This window comes from Echinops telfairi, unplaced genomic scaffold (assembly GCF_000313985.2).
Source record: "Echinops telfairi isolate 266 unplaced genomic scaffold, ASM31398v2 ScPeMD7_2;HRSCAF=8, whole genome shotgun sequence".
In the NCBI taxonomy this organism is placed as follows: domain Eukaryota; kingdom Metazoa; phylum Chordata; class Mammalia; order Afrosoricida; family Tenrecidae; genus Echinops; species Echinops telfairi.
In genome coordinates, this window is record NW_022103898.1 from 32110645 (window position 1) to 32135216 (window position 24572).

The 24572-nt window shown below is 43.2% G+C and overlaps 1 protein-coding gene and 1 non-coding gene across 2 annotated transcripts in view; one reads left to right on the top strand and one right to left on the bottom strand.

Annotated features, from left to right (window-relative positions):
* Nucleotides 1–2810: 2810 nt before the first annotated feature.
* TRNAD-GUC lies at nucleotides 2811–2882 on the bottom strand. The gene has a single exon. It is a non-coding gene; the product is annotated as a tRNA-Asp (tRNA).
* A 397-nt stretch (nucleotides 2883–3279) lies between these two features.
* Nucleotides 3280–24572, top strand: part of LTA4H (leukotriene A4 hydrolase) — a 29424-nt gene continuing 8131 nt past the window's right edge. Inside the window, exons 1-13 of the mRNA XM_045291362.1 lie at nucleotides 3280–3500; nucleotides 7901–8031; nucleotides 9514–9634; nucleotides 10523–10591; nucleotides 11068–11172; nucleotides 12735–12787; nucleotides 15876–15948; nucleotides 19220–19360; nucleotides 20951–20974; nucleotides 21755–21825; nucleotides 22405–22516; nucleotides 22928–23072; nucleotides 24329–24432. Of these exons, the coding sequence (XP_045147297.1) occupies nucleotides 3342–3500; nucleotides 7901–8031; nucleotides 9514–9634; nucleotides 10523–10591; nucleotides 11068–11172; nucleotides 12735–12787; nucleotides 15876–15948; nucleotides 19220–19360; nucleotides 20951–20974; nucleotides 21755–21825; nucleotides 22405–22516; nucleotides 22928–23072; nucleotides 24329–24432 (1308 nt within the window). The 5' untranslated portion in view covers nucleotides 3280–3341. The remainder of the gene's footprint in view (nucleotides 3501–7900; nucleotides 8032–9513; nucleotides 9635–10522; nucleotides 10592–11067; nucleotides 11173–12734; nucleotides 12788–15875; nucleotides 15949–19219; nucleotides 19361–20950; nucleotides 20975–21754; nucleotides 21826–22404; nucleotides 22517–22927; nucleotides 23073–24328; nucleotides 24433–24572) is intronic.

Genomic DNA, 24572 nt, shown 5'->3' on the forward strand with positions numbered 1-24572 from the left:
CATATAACCCCCTCCCTGGGGGACAGACAACAGAAAAGTGGGTGAAGGGAGGCAGACAGTGTAAGACATGACAAAATAATAATAACTTATAAATAATTAAGGTTTCGAGGGAGGTGGGTAGGAGGGAGGAGAAAAATGAGGAGCTGATACCAAGGGCTCAAGAAAGAAAATGTTTTGAGAATGATGATGGCAACAAATGTACAAATGTGCTTGACACAATGGATTTATACATGAATTGTGATAAGAATTGTATGAGCCCCCAATAAAATGATTCAAAAAAAGAGAACGAAATACCATTAGTATAGCTGCCAGTAGCTGAGCAGCATTCAAGCCACCACAGCACAGCGTACTGACAGATGAATGGTGGGAAGTGTGCAATAGTCCACAATACAGTGGTGGCTAACTGACAGACTGAACAAATATCTGGTTCAAATTTGACAAATGCATGCACTGGATACTAGGTGATTTTGCAAAGACTGAAATCCATGTGAATACTGGAAAACTCAAAATACCAGTGTCTTAAATAAAATGGAAAGAACCTGAGTGGTATAAGCTATTTGCAGCTGGCTACTAAACAAAAGGTTGATGATTCAAACCCCCCCAGCAGCTCTGTGAAAGAAAGAACTGGTGAATTGCTTTAGTAAAGATTACAGCCAAGAAAGCCCCATGGAAGCAGTTCTATACTATAACCTATGGGGCCTTACGGTGTCTTCATGAGTCAGGGTCTGACTCCGCAGCAACTAACAACAAAGGAGAATTTTTTTCCCTCTCAAGGAAAAGAAATCCAGAGGTAGTCATTTACATAGGGCTTTATGATCCCCAAGACTTGGCTACTTTGAGTTCATGGCTTATTCTATTTTTGATGCTCTGCCTAACTCACTACATGGTTTGAATCTCATGATGTAACATGGCAGTTAAAACTGACCACTTTCCACAAGCCATAATGGACAATGCCAATTGACAGCTTATGGGCCAGAACTTAATCACATGACGCTAGCTTCAAGGAATGTAGAGCTGTGTATGAGAGGGCTTCAAAAGGTTCACGGCAGTATGAGGATATTTGTACATGGGTACCTTTGCTGCAAATATAGGCATGGATGTGGTGAAGCTTACCGAGGAAGTTACGAAAACTTCTTAGACAAACACCTTGAGGGAATGAGTCCATGGGCCCAGGGTGGGGGTGGGGGGGGCAAGGCCAACACAGTCCACAAAAACAAGAGAGATTGTATTCAGGGGCATAGCAACTAGCAATCTGTACCATACTAGAAAAACATCATGGGGGGAAAAGGGCAGGCTATTAAGGAGTGTTTAAGGCACTGGTTAAACGTGTATTATTTTTTATCCCCAATATTGTCCTTTCCCAAACATGCCCCTGCATTTAGCTTCCTGCCGTAATTTCTATGAGTATGGCCACTGGGAGGACTCTCATTCTCTGTCCCCAACTTGACAGCACCAACTATTTGCCTGTTGCCATCCTGCTCATCCTTTAAGTCTCATCTCAAATACTGTACTGGCCACAGAGCTATTCCTGCCGCTCTAAAGCAGGGGGGTCAAACTGGCAGCCCATGGGCCGCATGTGGCCCCCAAGGTAATTTTCTGTGGCCCACGATGCTCTGAAATAAAATGTAACAAGGGAATTGTGCGTACGGCATTGCCTTGATCTCCCCTAAGTGCTACTTTTTCCCTAACAATTGTTTCTCTTTTTCAGTTTATTTCAGAGCATCGTGGGCCACAAAAAACTACCTAAGGGGCAGCGTGCGGCCCACGGGCTACCAGTTTGACTCCCCTGCTCTAAAGGAATAGAGCGTATCCCAATAAAGGGCTCGACCTCATTTCAGGTTCCTCTCTTGAGTCTTGAATTTCATCTTGCACAATGCTCTCTTAGGTCGTTCGTGGAGCTGTGTAGCAGCATGTACGTTTTCTAACGGGTGGGCTGGCGCCTTTCTCTGTTCCACTGTAGGCAAAACAATAACTATCTGCGAATTGCAACCAATATTTACAGCAGAATCTATGTGAAAGAAGAATCATAATGCCTTCATATGCTTTTAAGGGTTGTGCTAATGTAACAAGGGCAATTTCCTAAATATAAACTAATTTCAAAGCATTTGATCATTGATGATACTGCAAAGCCAGTGATTAACGCCTTCGGTTGTTAACAACAGGTAGGACCCACCAGCCTCCCACAGGAAAAAGACATGACAGTCTGCTTCTATAAAGATTTACAGTCTTGGGAACCAAGTTGGTTCTATAGGGTGGTGGGAGTGACATGAGACCCGCGGCTGCAAGCAGTGGGTTAATTTGGAGCAGCTTGCTTTGCTGAACAATTCTTGGTCGCTGCTTAAAAGCTTTTGCCAAAATAAATAAATAAATAAAACCATTAAAACGTTTAAAAATAAATAAGCCTACAATAATAATATCAGCTAACACGTAATGAATGCTCTCAGAACAACAAAAAGCCAAAGGACGTTGAGGATTTATTTCAGAGATGAGAGTGCTGCTGTGTGCGTTTCAGAGAATTTGACATAGGATACTGGAATCATCTGCCTTAAATTGCTACAATGGGAATATTGCTTTCTTCGGTTTTAGACTTTAATGCCTGGAAGTTTACATATTAACTCCGAAACAAATACTTGGTTTAACTGGCAGAATGGCATTTACTTGTACTGAATTGTTGATATGGCAAGACGGTTCACAAAAAATTTTTTAAAGTCATATACCTAAATTGAACCCTTCAATGATTTTCCAGATTACGATTCTAAAAGTTTGCGTGAGCAGTTTTATTTTTTAAAGTGCCAAAAACAACTTTCGGCCTCCCCGTCGGGGAATCGAACCCCGGTCTCCCGCGTGACAGGCGGGGATACTTACCACTATACTAACGAGGAATTGCACAGGAAAAATGCTCACAATAAGTCTCTTATGTTTCCATCTGGCACAGTCACCACTATATGTAATATTTGTCCTGCTTTTGTTGCCACTGCAGTTTCGGGCGAAGTTAAATAAATAAAAACGAAGAGGGAAACATTCAGCAAGACTTTCCTGTTCCATTTATCATTCCCTTTAGTGCGTACACTCACACATGCACACAAAACACACACACACACACACATACACTCCCTCACTCCCAGGTCGCAAAGCGTACGTCTTGTCGCGCTGCACCACGGGATTTGTAGTTCTTCCCATCCCATTCCCCCCTCGCCCCTGACATTAAGAAACTTCCTTTCCCAGAGGGCATCGCAAACCCCTGTGCCTGTCTTTACCCCTCTCCCTGCGGTCTCCCTCAGTCGAGTAGTCTGGCAGCCAAGTTGGTTGGTGGCTCAGCGTGCCACGGTCCTGCCAGAGCCATGCCGGAGGTCGTGGATTCGTGCTCTTTAGCCTCTCCGGCTTCTGTCTGCCGGACCAAGCACCTGCATCTGCGCTGCAGCGTCGACTTTGCTCGCCGGACGCTGACCGGGACCGCCTCGCTCACTGTCGAGGCTCAGGAGGACAATCTGCGCAGCCTGGTAAGGTGGGGCGCACACCCCGTGCCTCGTCTCCCGGGCCGCCTGCCCGCCGCGCCTCGCCCCGTCTCCGAAGGCCCACGCTCTCCTTGGTGCCGCTCCTCGCCGCCGAGTCCGGGTTCTGCGCCGTCTTCAAACCCCTCTGAGCGAGCACCTTCTTCGCCACTCCAGTCTTCTTCACCTCTTCCCCGCTCCGGTACTTAGACGCCACTCCTCCCTCGTAACCCGTGCCCAGGCCTTTAGCCCACCCTGGACCCTCATCCAAGCCTCGCCCCGCACCAGCCTCCAGGTTTCAATTTTGTTCCAAACCTCCTTCACCCTAGAATCCTGGTTCCCGGGGCCAGCCTCACCGTGGCCTCGTTTCCTCGGGCCGCAGCCCAGACCCCCTCCTCGGGCTCAGCCCCCTGCGCGCTCCTTCTTTTCAATCAGCAGTTTCATCCAAGCCCCAGACCCTACATCGTGCTTGTCCCGGACGCTCACGCCCCTCCCGTCCCCTCCCAGGCACCTAGAAGTCGGCCCGCCAAGTCTGCGGAAAACGGGTCTCCCTGGGCTCGGCGCGGAGCCAGGCGTCCTCCCCTGGGAATCCTCACCCCAAAGCCCTAGTGCTTCCAGCCGCTGCCTTCTCTAAGCCAGGCTGCAACGCTTTCCTACCTTTACCTTTTAATCTCGACGATTTAAGGGCTAGTGGGCCATCCAAGAGGCGCTCTGGGGACGCATCGGTGAGGCACTTGGCTCCTAACTTCAAGGTGGGCCGATCCAACCTCGTAAAAAGATGTGGAAATGTGCTTCCTAAGAATGAACGAACTTGGAGACCTGTGTGGTAACGACCCTGCCCCTCTGTGATCGCTTTGTATCTGAATAGACTTGAGAGGTCAAGGGTGTTTGGTTTTCTGAGGACCCAAGCTTTCTCAACACCATTCATTAGTAACTGGTGCCAAGAAGCAAGCCCTTAGTGTGCTTCTTGGAAAGTAATCCGTCTACAAGCTCCCCAGCCCTGTAAATAATTGGGTATTTGGAATGTGATTCGGTTAGGCTATGTGCACCACATAGCCTGCTTTTTTAGCATTCTTATCCAAATCATCCGATGGTATTTGGATTGCACCTCTCAGCCGAACTCCTGAGGGGAAGAAGTGAATGAGGCAAATAACAAGACCAACACTCTTTGGCCTCCTCCTGCAATCAGGAAGAGGTGATTGTTAAGCGGTCAGTGTAGCATGGTGATAAGCACTGAACCTCAGCAGTCAGCTATCAGATCAGGTATGTGGTAGCCTTGGCCTCGGTAACAAGTGGTGTCAAGTAATTGCACAACGTAATAAGTATAGTTAAGAATTGGTGACTCACCCACCTGTTTTCTCATTCCTACAAAGGATCTATATGTGGAAGTCAGTAATGTGAGTGATAGCACATAATTTTATTACTGTGACCTTTACATTTTATTCCACTAATTCTGATGTGGAAGCTGGACCAACCCCTCTAGTAGTCAGCAAAAGTACTATCAGAAGGAAATGAAAGTTCTATAAGCAAGAAAGTAAATGTGTTCACTGGACAGGTGGATTGTACTTTGGTCCACCTGAAGGGCCATGCGTTTATTGCAGTGGCTGCTTTGCCTGGGCAGAGCTGAAATAAAGGGCCATCCCAAAGCAAACTTTCCTTACATTGTCACTGTTTAGCATGACCTGCGCTCCCACCTGTTGTGTAAAAATAAAAGCTGTACCTCTTCCATGAATAAGCAACAACCAGGATGCTTAATTTTTTTTAAATGAATGTCCATTCAGTGTCCTTTTTACTCCAGAAACCTTGTGTGTTGCTGATCTACCCTCCAAAATTACAATTTCTCATTGTCATGTCTATTTAATAAATTAGAGCCTGGAATTAGGATATTCTATTTTATATGAGAAATAACTTTTTTTTTAGTACAAAGCAGTGTTTGTTTAAAATCACGTGCTTTTTTTGTATGACGCTAACCCACGACCAAGAACTTGGTTTTATTTCATTGTGTTTATTTAGCTAGTTTTTTTGCACTAGAGTGTGGGTTCTTACATTTAGGGGCTCTTTGTATCTCTTAGTAATGTCTTGGTGACATTTTTTGAGCATCTCTCTTAAGATTACCTTATGTATCATACTGGAGTCCTGGTGGCATAGTGGTTATGAGTTGCGTTGCTAACCACAAGGTCAACAGTTTAAAACCACCAGCTGTTCCATGGGAGTAAGATGAGACTTTCTACTCCAATAAAGAGGTTCAGCTTTGGAAACTCATTGGGGCAGTTCTACCCCCGTCCTATGAGGGTGCTATGAGTCAGAATTAACTCTGAGGCAGTGGCTTAAAAAAATTACATTATGGAAAGTGCATTCGGTTTATACTGGTCCTTCTGGCCATAATTCCTTCTGTGATATATAATAATTCTGGATTCTCTGCCAATGGCCATAATCCCATTTTAGAGGGTGTTTGCTACTTTACTAATGGACAAGATTAGGATGGATTAAGGCCTGCATTTGGTAGAGGCAGAAAGATGGTGCTTTCTTCTCTCGTAAAGATTTATAATCTAGGAAAACCACAGGGGCAGGTCTACTCAATTCTGTGGGGTCACTATGGCCCCTTCCTGCCCTTGGGATTTTGGATTGAGTAACAACCATGAGACATTTTCTTAAAGCTTCATGAGTTTTGTGCAAGACAGTGAAGGAATATACTTAAGGGAGGAGTGAGGGAGAAATGTAGCTTAATAACATCTTGGAAAAGTTGGACATTGGGGACATCTTTAATCTCCTACTCCTTCAGACTAGTCTGGTATTAATTTCTTCTAAAGAAATTTTCACCAGAGAAGGTAATTTTCTCTACTCAAGTCTAACTGGTGTTCACACATCACCACACCATGAAAGCAAATGGACTGGTGTTTGGCCAAACAGCTGGAAGCATAGCTTCAACAAGTTGACACAAAAGCCAAGATTTCAAACAGATGGAGATGTAAGGGCTGTGAGTCAGCAGAGGGCAACTCGACTGGACAGACAAAGACCTTTTGAGTAGAACTGCTTTTCAGCTGTAGAGGAGCACAGAGCAGGTAAAGGAAGGGGAGTGAGCAATGAGGCAGTGAAAGCAGCAGCCACAGACTGCGCTTGGAGTTTAAGGACGGGAAAAAAAAAAAACAAACTGATAGAGACCCTATAGCGCCAAGAAGAACTACTCTTTGGGATTTCCAAGGCTGTAAATCTTGATGGGCGCAGGTAGCCCTATCTTTCTCCCACAGAGCTGGTGGTCTTGAACAGATGACCTTGTGGTTTAGCAGCCCCGTTTGTAACTCAGTACACTACCAGGGATCCTTGATTTTAAGAAAGGAAGGAGGAAAAATAGGATAATTGTCTAAATGGGCAGGAGAATGGAGTAAAGTTTTAAAGCACTGTATATACTCCTGTATAAGCCGAGTTTTTCAGCACATTTTTAATACAGTTTTTATGGTAAAATTAAGTGCCTCAGCGGATACTCGGGTGGGCATATACTCGAGTATATACGGTAATGTGCCAGCCTTGTTCGGGTGTATTTGAAAACAGCCCTGTGGCACTGGATCAAAGATGAGTTGAGGGATGATGGGAGGGTTTAGATGAGGATCGTGGGGATGGAGAGCATTCAGAGACTCTTGCTGTCACGACATTGCTGCTTAAAACAATTGTCCTTAACCAAGTGCTCAAGCAAGTAGATAACGGTTCTCCAACCCTTCATAGTTCGTTTGGACAGTGCTGCCAAATTCTGTTGGGCTTTTTCTAGATGTATATATGCTTAATTGATTCAGAGTACCAAGGTCTGTCTTAACTTTGACTATGTGTCAGTTTGTAACATCTGGGCAATATGAATTCGGGGTGGGGTTGGGGGGATATATGGTAAGATATATTAAGGGATAAGGGTGAAAGGCATTTAAGTGATAGGTGAGTTTGTTAAAACCAGAGAATTTACACTTTTTAAGAGTCAGGCACAAAGAGGTTTTAATTTGGATTTAGGCTTTGCTCCAAGCTCAGCATTTGCGTGACTATCTGGTGCTGCAGAAGACAGGCCAGGTAATCTGCTTCCTAGAGATCACACCTCTGGAAACCAGTGGAGCAGGACTACCTACTATGCACACCCAGGGCCTCCATCAGTTGGAATTAACTTTACAGCACCTGACAGCAAATAACTTACAATATATGTGTAATAGATAATCTAACAATATATATGCAAATCTTAAGACTCAATTTTCAGGAAGACCTGAGAGGCACCTACAGCCACTGTTTGACTCCTTCAATTCCTGGTACTTCCTTCTGTAGTTTACTCTCCATAGCAACCAGTTGTCTTCTCCAGTCACCGCGGTTAACTAATCTTGATTTTCCCTAGTAGCTGGAACCATTCTCATCGTTTAAAAATACTCATTTAATTGTAGACTTTGGATACAAAAGACCTTACAATAGAAAAAGTGGTCATCAATGGACAAGAAGTAAAATACACTCTTGGAGAAAGACAGAGTTACAAAGGATCGCCAATGGAAATCTTCCTCCCGGTTCCTCTGAGCAAGTATGAATGCTACCTTTCTCTTTTAGAGTTGAATAATGGGGGCAATGTATTTTTAATTATTTAAATATTTTTTTCTTGCACATGTGTGTGTGAATTGTGAGTACATGTAGTGATTGGTACACTGCTCCCATGGAACTTTTGTTCAGGTGAAACTTATACAGTGAATATTATATGTTCTAAAAGGATGCTTGGTGGAGCAGTGGGTACATGCTTGGCTGCTAACCAAAAGGTCAGTGGTTTGAACCCAGAAGCTGCTCCGTGGGAGGAAGATAGGGCCGTCAGCTTCTAAAAAGATTGACAGCCTTGAACACCCTTGGAGGCAGTTCTGCTCCGTTCTGCAGGGTGGTTCTGCGTTGGGATTGATTTCATGGCAACGTTTTGTTTTTTAAGATAGAAAATACATTCACTAGGTAAAATACTCAAGACTTGGACTTTACTTTTTATAGCTGCTACTTTTTACATAACCTTTTTTTTTACTAACAACTACCGTGGTCATGGTGCATGCCTCTTAAGCAGCCTTCTCAAATCACCTGGGAAACTTTGCCCACTTTTATTAAAGGAATGACAACAATGGCAAAACATAGAATCATAGATGTGCCACTCTTGGGATGAGCGCTTTAGATGCATTCTATGTAAAGCTACGGCAGCTCTTTGGGGTGTGATCTACAATTCACAAATGAGGAAAGTCAGAACAATGACGCCTCGAGAAATTGGTTGCCACAATTGTCATGTGGAGAGTATATCGTTCCTCGGGCTTACCGAAGAAAGGGGAAGTTGGAGAACCCTTGGCCTAGAACAAGGGTGAACTACCTCTCCCTTTCAGTGGCCAGTGTTTCCTGCCGTCTCGCCTCCTTTAGTAAAGGGACAGGAAATCCCCCAGCACAATGTAGGAGGTAGGTGAGACTAGCCCCGTTCTGCAGAGGAAGGCACTGTGGCTTGGGAAGATCAGATGATTTGCCCATGTTCACAGCGCCTGTAAGTGCTATTAGGAGGATGGCAGCTCGTCACTACTGCCTCGTCAGTGCTTCTCAAACCATCCAGGGTGAAGGAGCAGTTTTTATTTCCAACCTCAGACTGATATTTTTATAAAAGATAATGGAAATGAAAAATAAGCGATTTTTAAAGAGAAACCATTGGAAGCATGTTACTTTTAGATTGAACAGGCACAAACTTGAAGTTAAAAGTTGCTAACTGGTTACACGCAGTTTTAACGTAATCTCGTTGCTGGCTGGGAGCAGACCAGCTGAGGCCGTCGAGGATCTATTCTCTCTCTCTTCCACCGTCAAGAAGATAAGTCACACAGTGGGGTATTGACTCAATTTAGTTCCTGTTATGGATTCCCTAGCAGTTGGCATGGCAGATCAACTATAGTATTGCTTATTTTATGCTTCTGATGTATTATGCATGCAAATTGTAAGTATCTTTCAATTGTCCCTGAAGATGGCTTTATATCCTAGTAACCTATTTGTTTGTTGCATATAGAAATCAAGAAGTCGTGATAGAAATTAATTTTGAGACCTCTCCAAAATCGACTGCTCTTCAGTGGCTCACTCCTGAACAAACTTCTGGGAAGGAACACCCGTATCTCTTTAGTCAGTGCCAGGTAAAAAGGAGTGATTTATTGTACAGAAAACCGATCATAGAGTTTCGTGAAGCAAAATGGACAGTGGTCTTACGGGTATGTGGGTCTTGCAGGGTTTTAATGCATCCTGTGTTATAAATAAATACTTACATATTAGTATTAACATGTTAACATATGGCATTAAAAAATAAGTTTCTTTCACTTGGGCTACGTAGGTTGGACCATCTAGGGCATGGTGTGTAACTTAATTGTATTTATAGTACCAGCAGCTAGTACAGACCTGGCATAGAGTGGGCACTCAAAAAGGTCATAAATTGAAAAGGGGAAAAAAATGACTAAAACAGAATAGGATTTTTTTATGAAAAAATGCTAACAGTAAACAAGTGGGAAATGAAAGATCCTTCTTCCCTGCCTTCTCCTGAGACTATTACCCCAAGGAAAGCACCATTGCGGTTGATGTATTGCTTTTCCAGCTGTTTCCTTACAGATTTACAAATGACACCTTCCATAAACATTAAGTACATCCTTAAAATGATAGTTTAAACCATTTTCACTTCACCTGAAAAACTACGTAATCAGAGGCCATCAGACTCAACTGGATGGCAGTGGGTTAGGTGTGTATAATAAGGATACTAAGGATCAGACCATTTTCTGAGGAGGAAACCACTAGTTTTGCTAATAATAGTTATTCGCAATGAAAGAAACGCCCTGCATTAAACGTTCACTAAATCTCCAAGTATTATGCCAACTGACTTGCACGTGCAGTCCTTCCCGTATCCATATTCGTGTGTGGTAGATATTATAGTAGACTTTTAAAAAGAACATACCCAAGAATATTACTGCCATCGGAATGCTTTCTTACTGAATTTATGACAGCAGAGCTCTTTCTGTTTTTCCCTCCCCTTGTAGGCCATCCACTGCAGAGCCATCCTTCCCTGCCAGGACACTCCTTCTGTGAAGTTAACCTACAGCGCAGAGGTAACTGCCACCGAATTACTGACCCCTACAAAGGCATGTGGCATCATTGATAGGCAGAGAATGTTAAGTTTTTTCAGCTAGTGGTATTTTACTTCGGTAAACAAGAGGCCGTGGGCCTCGTTGTAGGATGCGGTCTTGAACACAGGAACCTTGGTAGTGTCGTGGTTGTGCATTGAGCTGCTAACCACAGGTTAGCAGTTTGAATCCACCAGTTGCTCCTGCGGAGAAAGATGAGGCTTTCTATTCCTGTCAAGAATGACAGTCTCGGAAACACAAGGGCAGGTCTGCTTACAGAGTTGCTGGGACCAGTCAGATTTAACTAGATGGCAGTGGGTTTGGGTTTGGGTTTGGTCTAGAACACTGTAAGGGTAAGAAAAGGAAAAGGGTTAAGAACAACAACGAGGTAATTTTATGTACGTATTTTAAGGTACATAAAACCTTCTGTTTGTAACGACATTGCTCTTCTTCTCCATTAGGTGTCTGTTCCTAAAGAACTGGTGGCACTTATGAGCGCCATTCGTGATGGGGAGGCGCCGCACCCGAAAGACCCAAGCCGGAAGATCTTCCGATTCAGTCAGAAAGTAAGGCAGCAGGGCATCGGCTTTTGTTTCAGTTGGTCATAAACTAAAGTAGTCTGAATTTATCCAGAGGAAAGCTGCTCTAGAGTATTTCAGAGTTTTTGAAAAACAGCTTTTGGCTTTGTTTTGTTTTTTGTTCTTTTATACTTTTTAAAGTTTTTTTTTTTTAAACAAGTGTCGTAGTTGGAGTACTGACTTCATTTCCCCCTCTTCACTCTAGTCTGTAGCAAGCTTCTGCTTGTCTAAGTTACCCTTTCACCTGCCCAGACTTGCAGGAATGCCACTGGGCAGAGATAACAAATGGAAGACTGGTCTCCTGTAATCTTTCCTACAATCCTTTCAGTTAAAGGTTCCATGTAGCCGGTAACTGTACTTGTATCTTTACTTAAGACGTGTGTGTGTGTGCGCACGCGTGCATATGCATGTTCAGGACAGTATGTATCTTTTTGGATTCATCGTAACAGAACACCAATGTGAACCACAGTGGGCAATTCCACTCCCACTTAGCTTCTTAAAACCCAAGAAAATGAGTTCCAGGCTCCCAGAAGCTCCTGTTGCCAGGGAGATGTTTCAAACTTACAGTGACCCCAAAGAAAGAGTTGACTTGCTCCCTGGAGTTTCTGAGACAGTAATCTATGTGGGAGCAGAAAGCTTTATCTCTTTTTGAGCTTGTGGGTTCAAACTGCTGACCTTGCGGTCAGCGGCCCAACTTACAGTCCACTGCGCTAGTCTTGGGCTGCTTTCCCATAACCTCCAAAGCTCACTGTCACGAAGTCACTTCTGACTCCCATAGGACAGAATAGAGCCGTCCCTGTGGGTTTCTGAGACTGTAACACTTTACCAAAGTAGAAAGCCTCATCTTTCTCCCTAGGAGCTCTGATGGTTTCAAACTGCAAACCTTGTGTATTCCACCTGGGCTCCTTTTCCATAATTTAGGCATTTGCTGAACATTGCTGAACTTTGTGTATTGCTAGAATATATACCAGTAGTGTGTTAACGCGGGGCCCTGGCAGTATAATGAGTTTTGCATTCCTTAAGCTGCTAACCTTAAGGTCCGCAGTTCAAAATCCACCAGCTGCCCTGTGGGAAAAGATGAGGTTTCTACTCTCATTCGAGAGTTACAGCCACAGAAACCCACAGGGGCAGTTCTGCCCTCTCCCGTAGGCCACTCGGCTCCAGAATTGGCTTGATGGCCGGAAGCTTGGCTTGAACTTGGAATGTTTTAAAACCTAAGGAAAAGAACAAAACCACAGTTGCCTCCTTCTAGGCTAATTTGTGAGAAGTGCTTTAAATGAACCTTGTAATTCTGTGTGCAGTCATATTTTTCCAATACTGGGCTTTTTCCTTTCCTGGTAGAATAAAACAGGTAAATGTTTTGAGATGTTTTACTTGAACTATTTGTGCTCTTACACATGAGACCTATTTGGGAAGAGCAACAGGAAAGTCATGAATACCAATATTTGGAGACCTGGCAGGGGATGGACTGCATTTTGAATTGAATTGTTTTATTCTATAAGCTTTGTAAGCACTGATAGGAGCATGTGTGTGTTTCTTGGCCCCTCTAGGTTCCCATACCCTGCTACCTGATTGCTTTAGTTGTTGGAGCTTTGGAAAGCAGGTGAGTGTTTGAGCACCTCATCTAGATATTCTACACGATATCAATGGAGACAAGATAGATACTCGGCATGACGTGCTTGGTCAAGTAGAGAGAGAGCCCTCTACGAGATGGATTGACTGAGTGGCTGCTACAACGGCCTCCAACAGAAGTAGTGAGGAGGGAACAGGACTGGACAGTGCTTTGTACACAGGGAGTCGGCGCATACTCGATGCTGGCACCCACCAGCAACAGCCACACATAGATTTTGCTTAATACCAAGATATTCAATTTTAATTTGAAAAACATTCCAATATCTAAAATATAAGCCAAATTAAATGTAAAAATATCTGTTAATCACCCCACACAGTGTTGTGGAATGAACATAGTTTTTGCTGCTAGTTAAAGATCCGCATTCTGACATAAGCTTAAGCAGGTCACTTCTTGGGCCTTCTGTTTCTCGTCCTCCACGTTAACATGGTTCTGCCTTTACTCAAGGTGGTTAATGAGAGACAAATGAAAGGAAGTGTTTAGTTAATGTTCCCTTCCTTTTAGAATTTTCATTTGTTCTTCTGTCTAAATGACTGAAACTGAGCAATGTCTATAATCACATTTTTAAATTGCCGGAGTTGGGGCTCTGGTAGACAAATTGGGCAAACAGATTCAGATTCCAACTTCAGCAGTTAACTCAATACATCCTCGGACAACTCAGGAACCGCTTGGAAAAACAGAAATAATAATATGTATGTAAGAGGAATGTTGTAAAGGTTAACAGATCTTGCATATTTGAAGCACCTAGCTTCCTTAGCAACAGCAGCTGACAAGCCAAGTCCAGGGCATTAGTTCACTGCATCCTCACAGCAACTCTACAGAATATATACTATTATTTTTTTTCTATATTCTACCATTGAAGAAACCGATGCTCAGTAAGTTTTACTAACTTTCTCAATCACACAGCGGGGAAGTGGCAGAGCCAGTCTTTGGTCCACAGCAATACCTCTCCTCAGCCAGCAGCCATGTCTGTCTCAGCCCCTCAGCCACAGGGTCCTGGGGCCCCGTCTCCGTGTCTGGGCCAGGAAGTCTTGGCGCTGCTCTGTTTCATGGTCTCCTTGCCTTGGCTTCTGGTCTCGGCATGCCATGGCCCCTGTAGCTCTGCCACTTCAGTCATGATTTTGAATGTGTTCTACTGGCTGCTCTTCCTTGATGGTCCTTGATGAATTCTCTGTTTTTCTGGGGTGCTTCGTTTTTCTAGCCAAGGGCATAGCAACTAAATCTGCGCAGTTCCCTCTACTAGTGTTTCACATACCCTATTTGCGTGGTCCCAACCAATCATTTGGTGGGAGCTAGAGACTTGGAGAGAAGAGCTGTATTACAAAATGTCACTTCGCCACACCATCTGACTTCAGAACCCAGGCAGCGTAGGCTTGTGCTGTCCAGGGCAGCCACCAACCTACCGCAGGAAGCTCCGAGCGCTTGAAACAGGCTAATCCACAGGGATGGGCTGTGGCATGGAAAATGCTCACTACATTTCTAGAGACTTAGTAAGGAGAGTGAGAAATGTCAGTAAGAATACTTGGGTTGATGACATGTTGAAATGATCATGTTTTTGCCATCTCAAATTGCTTTTCCAAAAGGATTTCATGTTTTGTTTTTAAATGTGGCACTAGACCATTTAAAAATAGCCTGTGCGGCTCACATTTGTGGCTGTCAGTAAGTTCACATTGGATGGCAATGAGGAAAGCTACCACTCAGTGGGTCCTCAGTGGCTTGGCATCACTGGGTGTTGGTTAGAAATGCAAATCTTGGGTCCTCTCCAAGACCTACGCACACAAATGGGCCTTGTAGCAAGTGCCCCAGGGAAGGGATCGCTGCTCTGGACGTCTCTGGCTCTCTGGGACCGGATTCCACGGCAGTCTGCTCATCTGAGGGGTGGAGCCCCTGGTGGTGCAGACTGATAGGCTCTCGCCCATGAGCCAAGCCTACCCAGAGGCACCTTGGAAGACTAGCCTGGCAGTCTGCTAGTCCCACATGTCACAGTCTTGGGCAGTACTCCTCTGCATACATCAGGTTGCCATGAGTCGGAATCCACTTGGTGGGAACGGCTAATAGCAGCAACACCATATAAATGACACATAGTTCTGGTTGAAGCCTCTGTGGCTGGGCTTCCACAGTTTGAATCGAGGGGAGAAACCAGCGCCCCAGAGGTTGGGCCAGAGCCAGTAAGCTGACTGTGGGAGTGCTTTATATTTCAGTTTCCCTTTGGCCCAGAATGTGCCTGCCTTTCAAACAGCAGGCTAACAGCATAGAAGCGGTTTACCTTCATTCCTTTGCCAGACCCACTGTCATTGTGTTAGGTGTGGTGGGCTAGAGAAACAAACCCCCTGACACCCAGACATGTTTAAGCAAGTTTCATCTCAAGAAGTAGTTAACTGTCAAGAAAGCCCAGTCCAACTCATGTCCATAAGTGGTCCACTAGTCCGACACTAGTCCATAAGCCCCTCTTCAGCCACCTGCAATGATGCAGAATGCAGGAATATCACAGGCTGGTGGGTGCAGTCTTGGTGGATCCAATGATAGTAGATGCATCACAGGGTTCTGGCAGCAATTGGGGTCAACCTGCAGAAAGATGAAGGCAGGGGGTATTCCCTAGGCCCTCTTTATAAGAAGGCTCCATCCACATGGAGGCACCATCTGGCTGTGACTTGATGTGACAGGTTGTATCCCACCCCTACACTTTCATATCTTCAAGTTGACACAGAACTATGTAACTACCATAGTCTTTGAGTGATTCCAACCCAGCAACTCTCTAGGACAGACTAGACCTGCTTCGTGGAGTCTCCAAGAGTGGAAATCTTTATGGCAGTACCCAGCTTCATCTTTGTCCCATGAAGTAAGTGAGTGAGTGGTGAGTTTGAACCATGGACCTAATGGTTAGCAGCCCAGTGCTTATCCCACAGTGACTACAGGGCTCCCTCCCCTTTCCCACAAGCACCTGGTAAATGACACTGCTACTGCATGGGTTTGTGCACCGTACTTTAAATCCTTCCTGGAATCAAGTGAGTACGTTGGGTTGAATTTCCATTTTATTAACCAGTTTAATTTTATTTTGCAGGCAAATTGGCCCAAGAACATTGGTATGGTCTGAGAAAGAGCAGATAGAGAAGTGTGCTTATGAGTTTTCGGAGGTTGGTATTGACCCTTTTAAAACAATTGTGGTAGATATACATTTCAGATTTTGAGTGACTGAAATAGTTTCAAATGATGCAGCAAAAGAATAAAATATCTAACGTACTAGGTAACATTGTCATTCATAATATGCACTTCTAGTAAGAACAGATTGTTCTATCATTTTGTCCTGTTGTGGCCTTTTTGTTGTGATGCTGGAAGCCCTGTAACTAGTATTTCAAATGCGAGCCGGGTTGCCTATGGTGAACCAGGTTTTAGTGTGGCTTCCATACTAAGACAGACTAGGAAGGCTACCCCCTTATGAAAGATTAGCTACTAAGAACCTCATGTATGTATAGCAGGGGAACATTATCTGATATAGTGCTGGAAGATGAGCCCCCCATATTCAAAGACACTTAGCATATAACTGGGGAAGGCAGTTTCCTCAAAGTAGAGTTTACCTTAATAGCATGGATGAAGTGAAAATTGAGGGATTTTAATTTGCTCGTGGGGCATAATTCACAATGAGAAGAAGCAAAGGTAAACATCCATTAATCAGAATGTGTAATGTACAAGATATGAATCTAGGGAAATTGGAGGTCATCAAAAATGAAATGGAACCCATAAAGATCATTATTTGGCTCATATTTAGTTAGTTGAAGCCATTTTGGGCCCAAGAACCGTGGCTTTTGTGCTAGGAGTGGCATTTTCAAGAGGAATGGTATCAACTTCATCATCAAAAAGAATACTTCAAGATCTGTGCTGAAATACCGGGCTGCCTGTGGTGTGATACCCATATGCCTGTAAAGAAGACCACGTAATGCAACTATTCAAATTTCTTCTCCAACCACAGTGCCAGTGATAAATAAATTGAAGAACTTTACTAACTTCTTCAGTCTGAAATGGATCAAACTTAACGATCACGATGCTTTAATTATTGTGGGTGATTGAAGTGCACAAGTTGAAAGCTAACAGGAAGGATTAATAGATGGGGAAAGAAAGGCCTTGGTGATACAAATGATCCTTGAGATCAAATGGGTAGAATTTTGCAAGACCAAAAGCCCACGAGAGCCAAGAATCCAATATATCCCATTTGCAGTTAGAGAACGTCTCTAGAACAGGTTTGACTCGTGTGACACTAATGACCAGAGTTGCGCAATGGCATCAAGAACATCATCATAAAGAAAGCAAACGGTCATAAGAGAAGAAGGAAAAGACAAACTTGGACGTAAGAAGAGACCTGAACGTTGCCTTTGAATCTGTAGAAGTTAAGGTGACTGGAAGAAATGAAGTAAAAGAGCTGAACAGAAAATGTTTCAGAGTGGCTCCTTAAGACAAAGTAAAGTATTAAAATGAAAGGTGCACATACCTGGAGTTCGAAAGGCAAAAAGGAAGAAAAAACACTGCTATGTCAAGCTGAAAGACTTGAAAAGAATTAGCAAATTTCAGTATTAAAGAATTCTATGGGCAAAATATTGAATGATGCAGGAATCAAAAGAAGATGCAAGGTACACTAAAACGAACTGGTCCACACTCAACCATTTCTGGAAGTAGCACATGATCGGAAATGGATGATCTTGAAGCTCAAAGCACACCTAAGGCCATGGTGAAAAACAAGTCTCCTGGAATTGACAGAATACCAATTGAGACGTTTTAACAAACCTATAATACAGCTACCTAGCCAACTAACTGGAAGACATCCATGTTTGTGCCCGTTCCAAAGAAAAGTGACCTAGAATATAGAAACTACCAAATAATGTCAATATCAAAATAAACTCTTAACAACAGTTACAGGAGTACATCCATAGGGAGCTGCCAGAAGGTCAAGTTGGAATCAGAAGTATACTTGGAATGAGGGATATCACTCATGATCCCAGATATCTTGACTTAAAGTAGAGAATACCAAAAAGATGTTTGCTTGTGTTTTCTTGACTGCAAAGGCATTTGACCATGTGGATCATAACAAATTATGGATACTATTGAGAATAATGGGAATTCCAAAATACCTAATTGTGTCCATGTGGAAGATACTGGTGTAATTAGACCAAGGGAATACTGAATGGTTTACAGTTAGCGCACATGTGGGTCAGAGTTGTAGACATTTGCCGTACTTACCAGTCTGTATGCTGAGCAGTAATTGAAGAAACTGAACTGTATGAAGAAGAACATGGCATGAGGATTGCAGGAAGGCTCATTGTCCTTGCAATCTACAGATGAGACAACCTTGCTTGCTCAAAGTAAAGAGGACTTAAAGCGCTTATCAATGAAGATCAAAGAAAGTAGCTTTCAGCGTGGTTTGTGCCTGAATATAAGGAAAACAGAAATCTTCACAGTGCCTTGAAAGTAGCAGTCAAGAAATCAAATCATTGGACAAGTCTGATGTAGAAGATCTCTTTCAAATGTTAGCAAAGATGTAACTTAAGGACTAAGGTACTCTTTACCAATCCATGGTCTTTTCAGTCACCTCATATGTATTTGAAAGTTGGAAAATAAGAAAGACCAGAGAAGAATTAATACATTAGAGTTAGGGTGTTTGCAAAGAATATTGAATAAGCTAAATCCAGACAGCAAAAGAACAAACTATCTTGGAGGGAGTACATCCAGAATGTTCTCAGAAGTGCAGTAGGTGAGACTTTAGCTCAGGTACTTTAGAGATGTCATCAGGAGGGACCAGTCCCTGGACATCATGCCAGGACGTCCAGAGAAAAGTGGAAGGCCTTCAAAGAGCTGGGTTGTAACACAGTGGCTGCAACAGTGGACTCAAACATAATGATTGATGGGGTAGAGTGGGCAGTCTTTCCCTCGTACATAGGGTGACCATAAATTGGAACCAGCAATAGCTAATGACAACAGCAATTCATAAACTTGATAGAAAGCAATCTATACTAGGGTGGAGGGAGGGTGAGGTGGAAAGGGGGAACCAATTGCAAGACTCTACATATAACCTCCTCCCAGGGGGACAGACAACAGAAAAGTGGGTGAAGGGAGACGTCGGACAGTGCAAGTTATGATGAAATAATTTTTAAATTATCAAGGGTTCATGGGGGGGGAGCGAGGAGGGAGGGGAAAAATAAGCTGAAGCCAGAGGCTTAAGTGGAGAGCAAATGTTTTGAGAATGATGAGGGCAGTGAATATACAAATGTGCTTTACACAATTGATGTATGTATGGATTATGATGAGTTGTATGAGCCCCTAAAAATTATTTTTTAAAAAAGAAATAAAGCAATCTATATAAGAAACTTATTGTGGTAATAATTAAGACATACTAATATATACACATTTATCTTTCAGACTGAATCAATGCTTCAGATTGCGGAAGATCTAGGAGGGCCGTACGTGTGGGGGCAATATGACCTACTGGTCCTACCGCCCTCCTTCCCTTACGGTGGCATGGAGAATCCTTGTCTGACTTTTGTGACTCCTACCCTACTGGTAAGTGTGAATATTTCTTCATTGAAAATTAAGACTTTTCAAAAATAAGCCTGGACTTGGAGAACCATAGATGCCTAATATAAAAAGAAAACCTGATTGTGAGAAGACTTGTATGAGCCCCCAATAAAGTGATTGAAAAAAACAAAACATTTTCTCTTACTCATTAACATTTTCATTTCCAGTTTCACTCTTACTTGTGGTTTCCATCATCTCATCTTTTGAAAGAACTAATTAGCCATTTGTGGGGCGGGAATATTATGTTCAAGCCGTTGGGGGATTTGGAGAGGGGAAGAGGCTATGCAACAGTCAGTCAGTCAGTCCGTCCTGAAGTCTGTTTCTGGCCAAAGAAACGTAAGACTTGCGCACTCGGCCCCATTACCAGTTGCTCTGGAATCCGTGCTGACTCCTGGCAGGCAGGCGGTGGATGGGTGAGTCAAGCTGTGCTCCGCAGGGAGTTTCCTGGCCCATGTTTGGAAGCAGAGGTCTAGGTCTGTCTGCCAAAGCACTTCTGGGTAGACACAAACCTCCAACTTCTGATTAGCAGCCAGGCCTGTGGACTATTTGCATCACCCAGGGACTTCACATTTCCATACAAGTCCTGGTAAAACAACAAAAAACCTTAGTGTGTCACAGAGAGAAAAGAATGACACAATAACCAAAAACCACCCAAACCCACTGCGCTCAAGTGTCGGAGACTAATCTTTACAACAGCAGACCGCCTTATCTTTCCCAGTGAGGGGCTGGCAAATTTGATCGAGTGACCTTTCAGTTAGATGCTTAACCCACACTTTTTCTTTTTTTTTAAAAATTTTTGGGTGTTCATAGAACTATCACAATCCATCCATCCATCCATTGTGTCATGCACATTTGTACATTTGTTGCCATCATTTTCAAAACATTTTCTTTCTACTTGAGCCCTTGGTATCAGCTTCTCATTACACCCCCTCTTCCTACCCTCCCTCCCTCATGAAGCCTTGATAATTTATAAATTATTATTTTTCATGTCTTACACTGACCAATTTCTCCCTTCACCCACTTTTCTGTTGTCCTTCCCCCTGGGAGGGCGTTGTAGGTAGATTATGGGGATCGGTTCCCCCCCACCCCCATGGCTATTCTCAGTATTGGTCCTGAGGGGCTTATATGTCCTGGATTCTCTGTGTTTCCACACAGCACTTACTGTATATGCCTTTGTATATTACTTTTAAGTACTTGCTAGAACCAGGTTCACAGCTAAGTAAACAAAATAAACTACGGGAGACTTAGGAAACCATAAACTTAAATATATTGCGGGCAATAAGAGAAAGAAATGAAAATTAGAGATAGATAACCCAATGGTAGAAAAATTCCCCAGGGTTAACCAGAGAACTGTGTTGTTTTTTTCAGTCCTGGTTTGTTTGTTATAAATCATTATATTGGGGGCTCTTACAACTTTAAAAACAATCCACATATCATGTTATCTCCTTTGAATTGCTTGAAACACAGTAGGTCACTGACGTTCAGTTACTAGACTTGAAAGAAGTCGTCCTTTAGGTAAAGTTTAATTGAATTACTGAAATACTAAGCCAGTTTTCTCTTGTGTTTTTGTTTAAGGCTGGTGACAAGTCACTCTCCAATGTAAGTGAAGGCTTTTTACTATGGTCTTACTCTCAAGAAGTATTAAATCAGTTGATTTGAAAATATTCGTTGCATTGTTATGTTGATGATATGGTGAAAGAACATGATTTGGGGTTTCTTGTGAAATATCACTGTAAACACTTTATTGTTGATCTTTCCATGTTTGTGAATTTTTTTCCAGTGGAACTTTACATGGCAGACTGTTAGTCAGTGTCTGTAGTTCTAAACCGCCAGCCACTCTACAGGAGAACAGGGAAACTTCTCTTCCTGTGAAGAGTCACACAGTCTTAGAAATCCGCAGGGGCAGTTCTACCGTGTCCTGTTATGAGTTGGAATTGCCGCAGTGGCAGTGAGTTTGGTTTGAGGAAGTGATTTTTTATTATTTTAACTAAGCCGTACATTTTTGTCTTGACTAAGTTATAGTTATATAAACTATATTTAGCTAAGCTGAGTAATTACAGAATATCTTAAAAAAAAACAAACGGAAAAATAACCTTACTGTCATCTAATCAATTCCAACTCATAGTGACCCTATAGGACTGTGTGTTTCTAAGACTAACATTTTTCCAGGAGTAGAAAGCTGGTCACAGTGCTGACCTTGTAGTTAACAGCCCAACATGGAGCCTGCAAGGCTCCCAGGGCCCCTCTCCTGAGTGTCACAGCTAATGTTTTAAAAAATTGAGTAACAATGGAGTTGAAAGAACAGAATGCTAAAGAATGAGTTGTTTTAAGTTACGGTAATAGGTGGTCCCAATAGTCACTCTTACTTATTTCCTTGAGGTTATCGCACATGAAATCTCTCACAGCTGGACAGGGAATCTAGTGACCAACAGAACTTGGGATCACTTTTGGTAAGTTGCTCTTTTCCCCCTCATCCCTTTAATGGTTATTGTTATTGTTGCTAGGTTTTTTCCCATGTCTCCTTCCACTCCTAATTGTGCATATCTGGCTAGTCTGTGTTATCAGGGTAGACAGCTTTTTAAAAATACCATCACACTTGTCATAGAGTTATGACCCTGGTAAGTGCTCAGTTCATACTGGCTACTTGTTGCAGGCACATTTTCACACAATGAGAAAAAAGACCCAAAGCCACGACCATCTAGCCAATTCCAGTTGAGTTTAGGCACAGAGAACAACTTCCTCTGAGTTTGAACTGCTGACCTTGTGGTGCACAGTGCAATGTTTGCCTGACGGTGCTGTAGACACATAAAACCCGAAGCCTAGTTCATTTTCCTTGCTGCCCTCTGCTGGGCTGGCCTCCCCATCGTTCTGAACTAGCTGTAGGGGGACCGCATGGGCAACCCGCGTGGACTGGTGGTCAAGCTTTACAAATGCTTTAATCTTTAGGAAAGCCCCCAGGAAAATGCCTGTTGAGTAAGATGCCACTTCCCCTTCTCTGTGTCACTGTTGGGAGCCTTTTCTCCCTCTAGGTTAAATGAAGGACATACGGTGTACTTGGAACGCCATATTTGCGGACGATTGTTTGGGGAGAAGTTCAGACATTTCCATGCCCTCGGAGGATGGGGAGAACTACAGAACACAGTAAATAAGTCATATGTTTTTTAAGCCTTCATCTCAAATTCATACATGTTTTTAAAAGTTAATTTGTGAAGCATCTTTACAAAGTAACAAGCAAGTAATTTTTGACTGGTGAAACAGAAGCAGATACTGGTATGATGTCAATGTGATTTGTATTTCCCAAGTAGGATCATGATCATTTTGCTACTAATATCGCTGCCTCTTATTAGACAAGAAATACCGGGGAGCATTATGATAAGTAGCCGGTCCATCGACAGACGTCCAGAAGTGTCTGCTGGTGGTTTCCAGGCTTTAAAGTGTGCCAGTCTAGACTCCACAGAAAGTTACTCAGGGAGTGACGTCATGCTTGCTTACTTGTTGCCTAGTGAGGCCAGTCTTCCCATCTGAACATTCTTCCACCTCTGTGTTGTGCAGATAAAGACTTTTGGGGACACACATCCTTTCACCAAACTTGTGGTTGATCTGAAGGACGTGGACCCTGACGTGGCCTATTCGTCAATTCCCTACGAAAAGGGCTTTGCTTTGCTCTTCTACCTGGAGCAACTTCTTGGAGGGCCAGGCAAGTGGTTGCCATTCTCAGATTTGTTTTCTCCTCTTTCAGAGTAATAGAATAAGGGAAAGATTTAAAGCTGCTTTTTGTGATGTTGTTCCCCGCCCCCCTTCATTTCTTCTGATTGTGGCTGCAAAAGAAACCTTAAAGTGGAGCCTAAGTGTTAAATTGGTGCTGTTTAACATAAAAAGAAAAAAATCTTACCTATATTTTCAAAATCAAAACAGTAGCCCGTGCTTCCTAAAATTAAGCATAAGTGTGTAGCAGAGAACTGTATGGGTGACAATTGAAGGGCAGGGCTCAGCCCTGTTCTGTTCCCCAGGGGTAACCACTGTCGACTGTGTGCTGTGTGTGGCTCCAGACTTTTCCCACGTGGAACAGACAAATACATATGCTTGGGTCATATTTCCATTACGAAACAAAGTCCTGCTGTATGTGTTCTGCGTTTTGTACTTAGACTGCACAGGTTTTCACATATGTCCGTCCTTGTCAGTCTATGTGCTCTGCTTACTATTTTTAAATCCCAGCTAAGTATTATCATGATTTGAATAAAAACCCAATGCCATCCAGTCAGTGAGCCTCATAGTGACTCGCTCTTTACCGTTTCTAAGACTGTAAACCTTTATGGGAGCAGACAGCTTCATTATTCTCCAACAGCTGATGGGGTTGAACCTCTGACTTTGTGGCTAGCAGTCCAGTTCTTAACCTACAACACCATCAGGGATCCTATTACCCTATTAAATGAATCCAACCCAAAAAACAAACTCCATGAATTCCAAAATAATAGCAATTCTATTGGACAGGGTAGAACTGCCCCTGTGGATTTCCAAGATTGTAACTCCTTTATGGGAGTAGAAAGTCTCGGCTTTCTCCTGCAGGGTCCCTGGTGGTATTGAACCGCTGACCTTGTGTTTAGCAGCCCAGTGCGACGACGTAATCTGCCAGTACTGATGGGCCTTTTTAGTGTTCTCTTTTGTTGTTAGCAGATCTTCTGTGAACTGGGCGTATTCCTTCTAGTCCTTGTTTCCAGAATTTCTGTTGTTCATTTCTTTTCTCTGTCTTCATCTCTGTCATCTTCCTTCTATCAAATTGCTTAGGTTTTAAACTCCCACTTTCCATCTTGCCTCCTGCTTGTACATTGCCTTCACTTGTGGAGCTTGGCGGCTTTCCTCTTCGAATGGTCTCTGCGCTCTATCCTTAGTAGCTCACTGCCAGCTACAGAAATGCCTTTCCAGTAATTGTTTTTTCTTGCTTACTACTTTTAGAGGTTTTCCTGGGATTCTTAAAGGCGTATGTGAGGAAATTTTCTTACCAGAGCATAACCACTGATGACTGGAAGGGGTTCCTCTACTCCTACTTCACAGACAAGGTGAGATGTTAGGGACTTCTTAATTTCTCAAGCCTGTACAGCTTGATTTATTGACTTGTTTGGCTGGTTTGGAATATTTAAAAGTGGAGTATAATCTTTGCTTTAAGACTCAATCCCATGATATTTTTCCTGTATAAAAA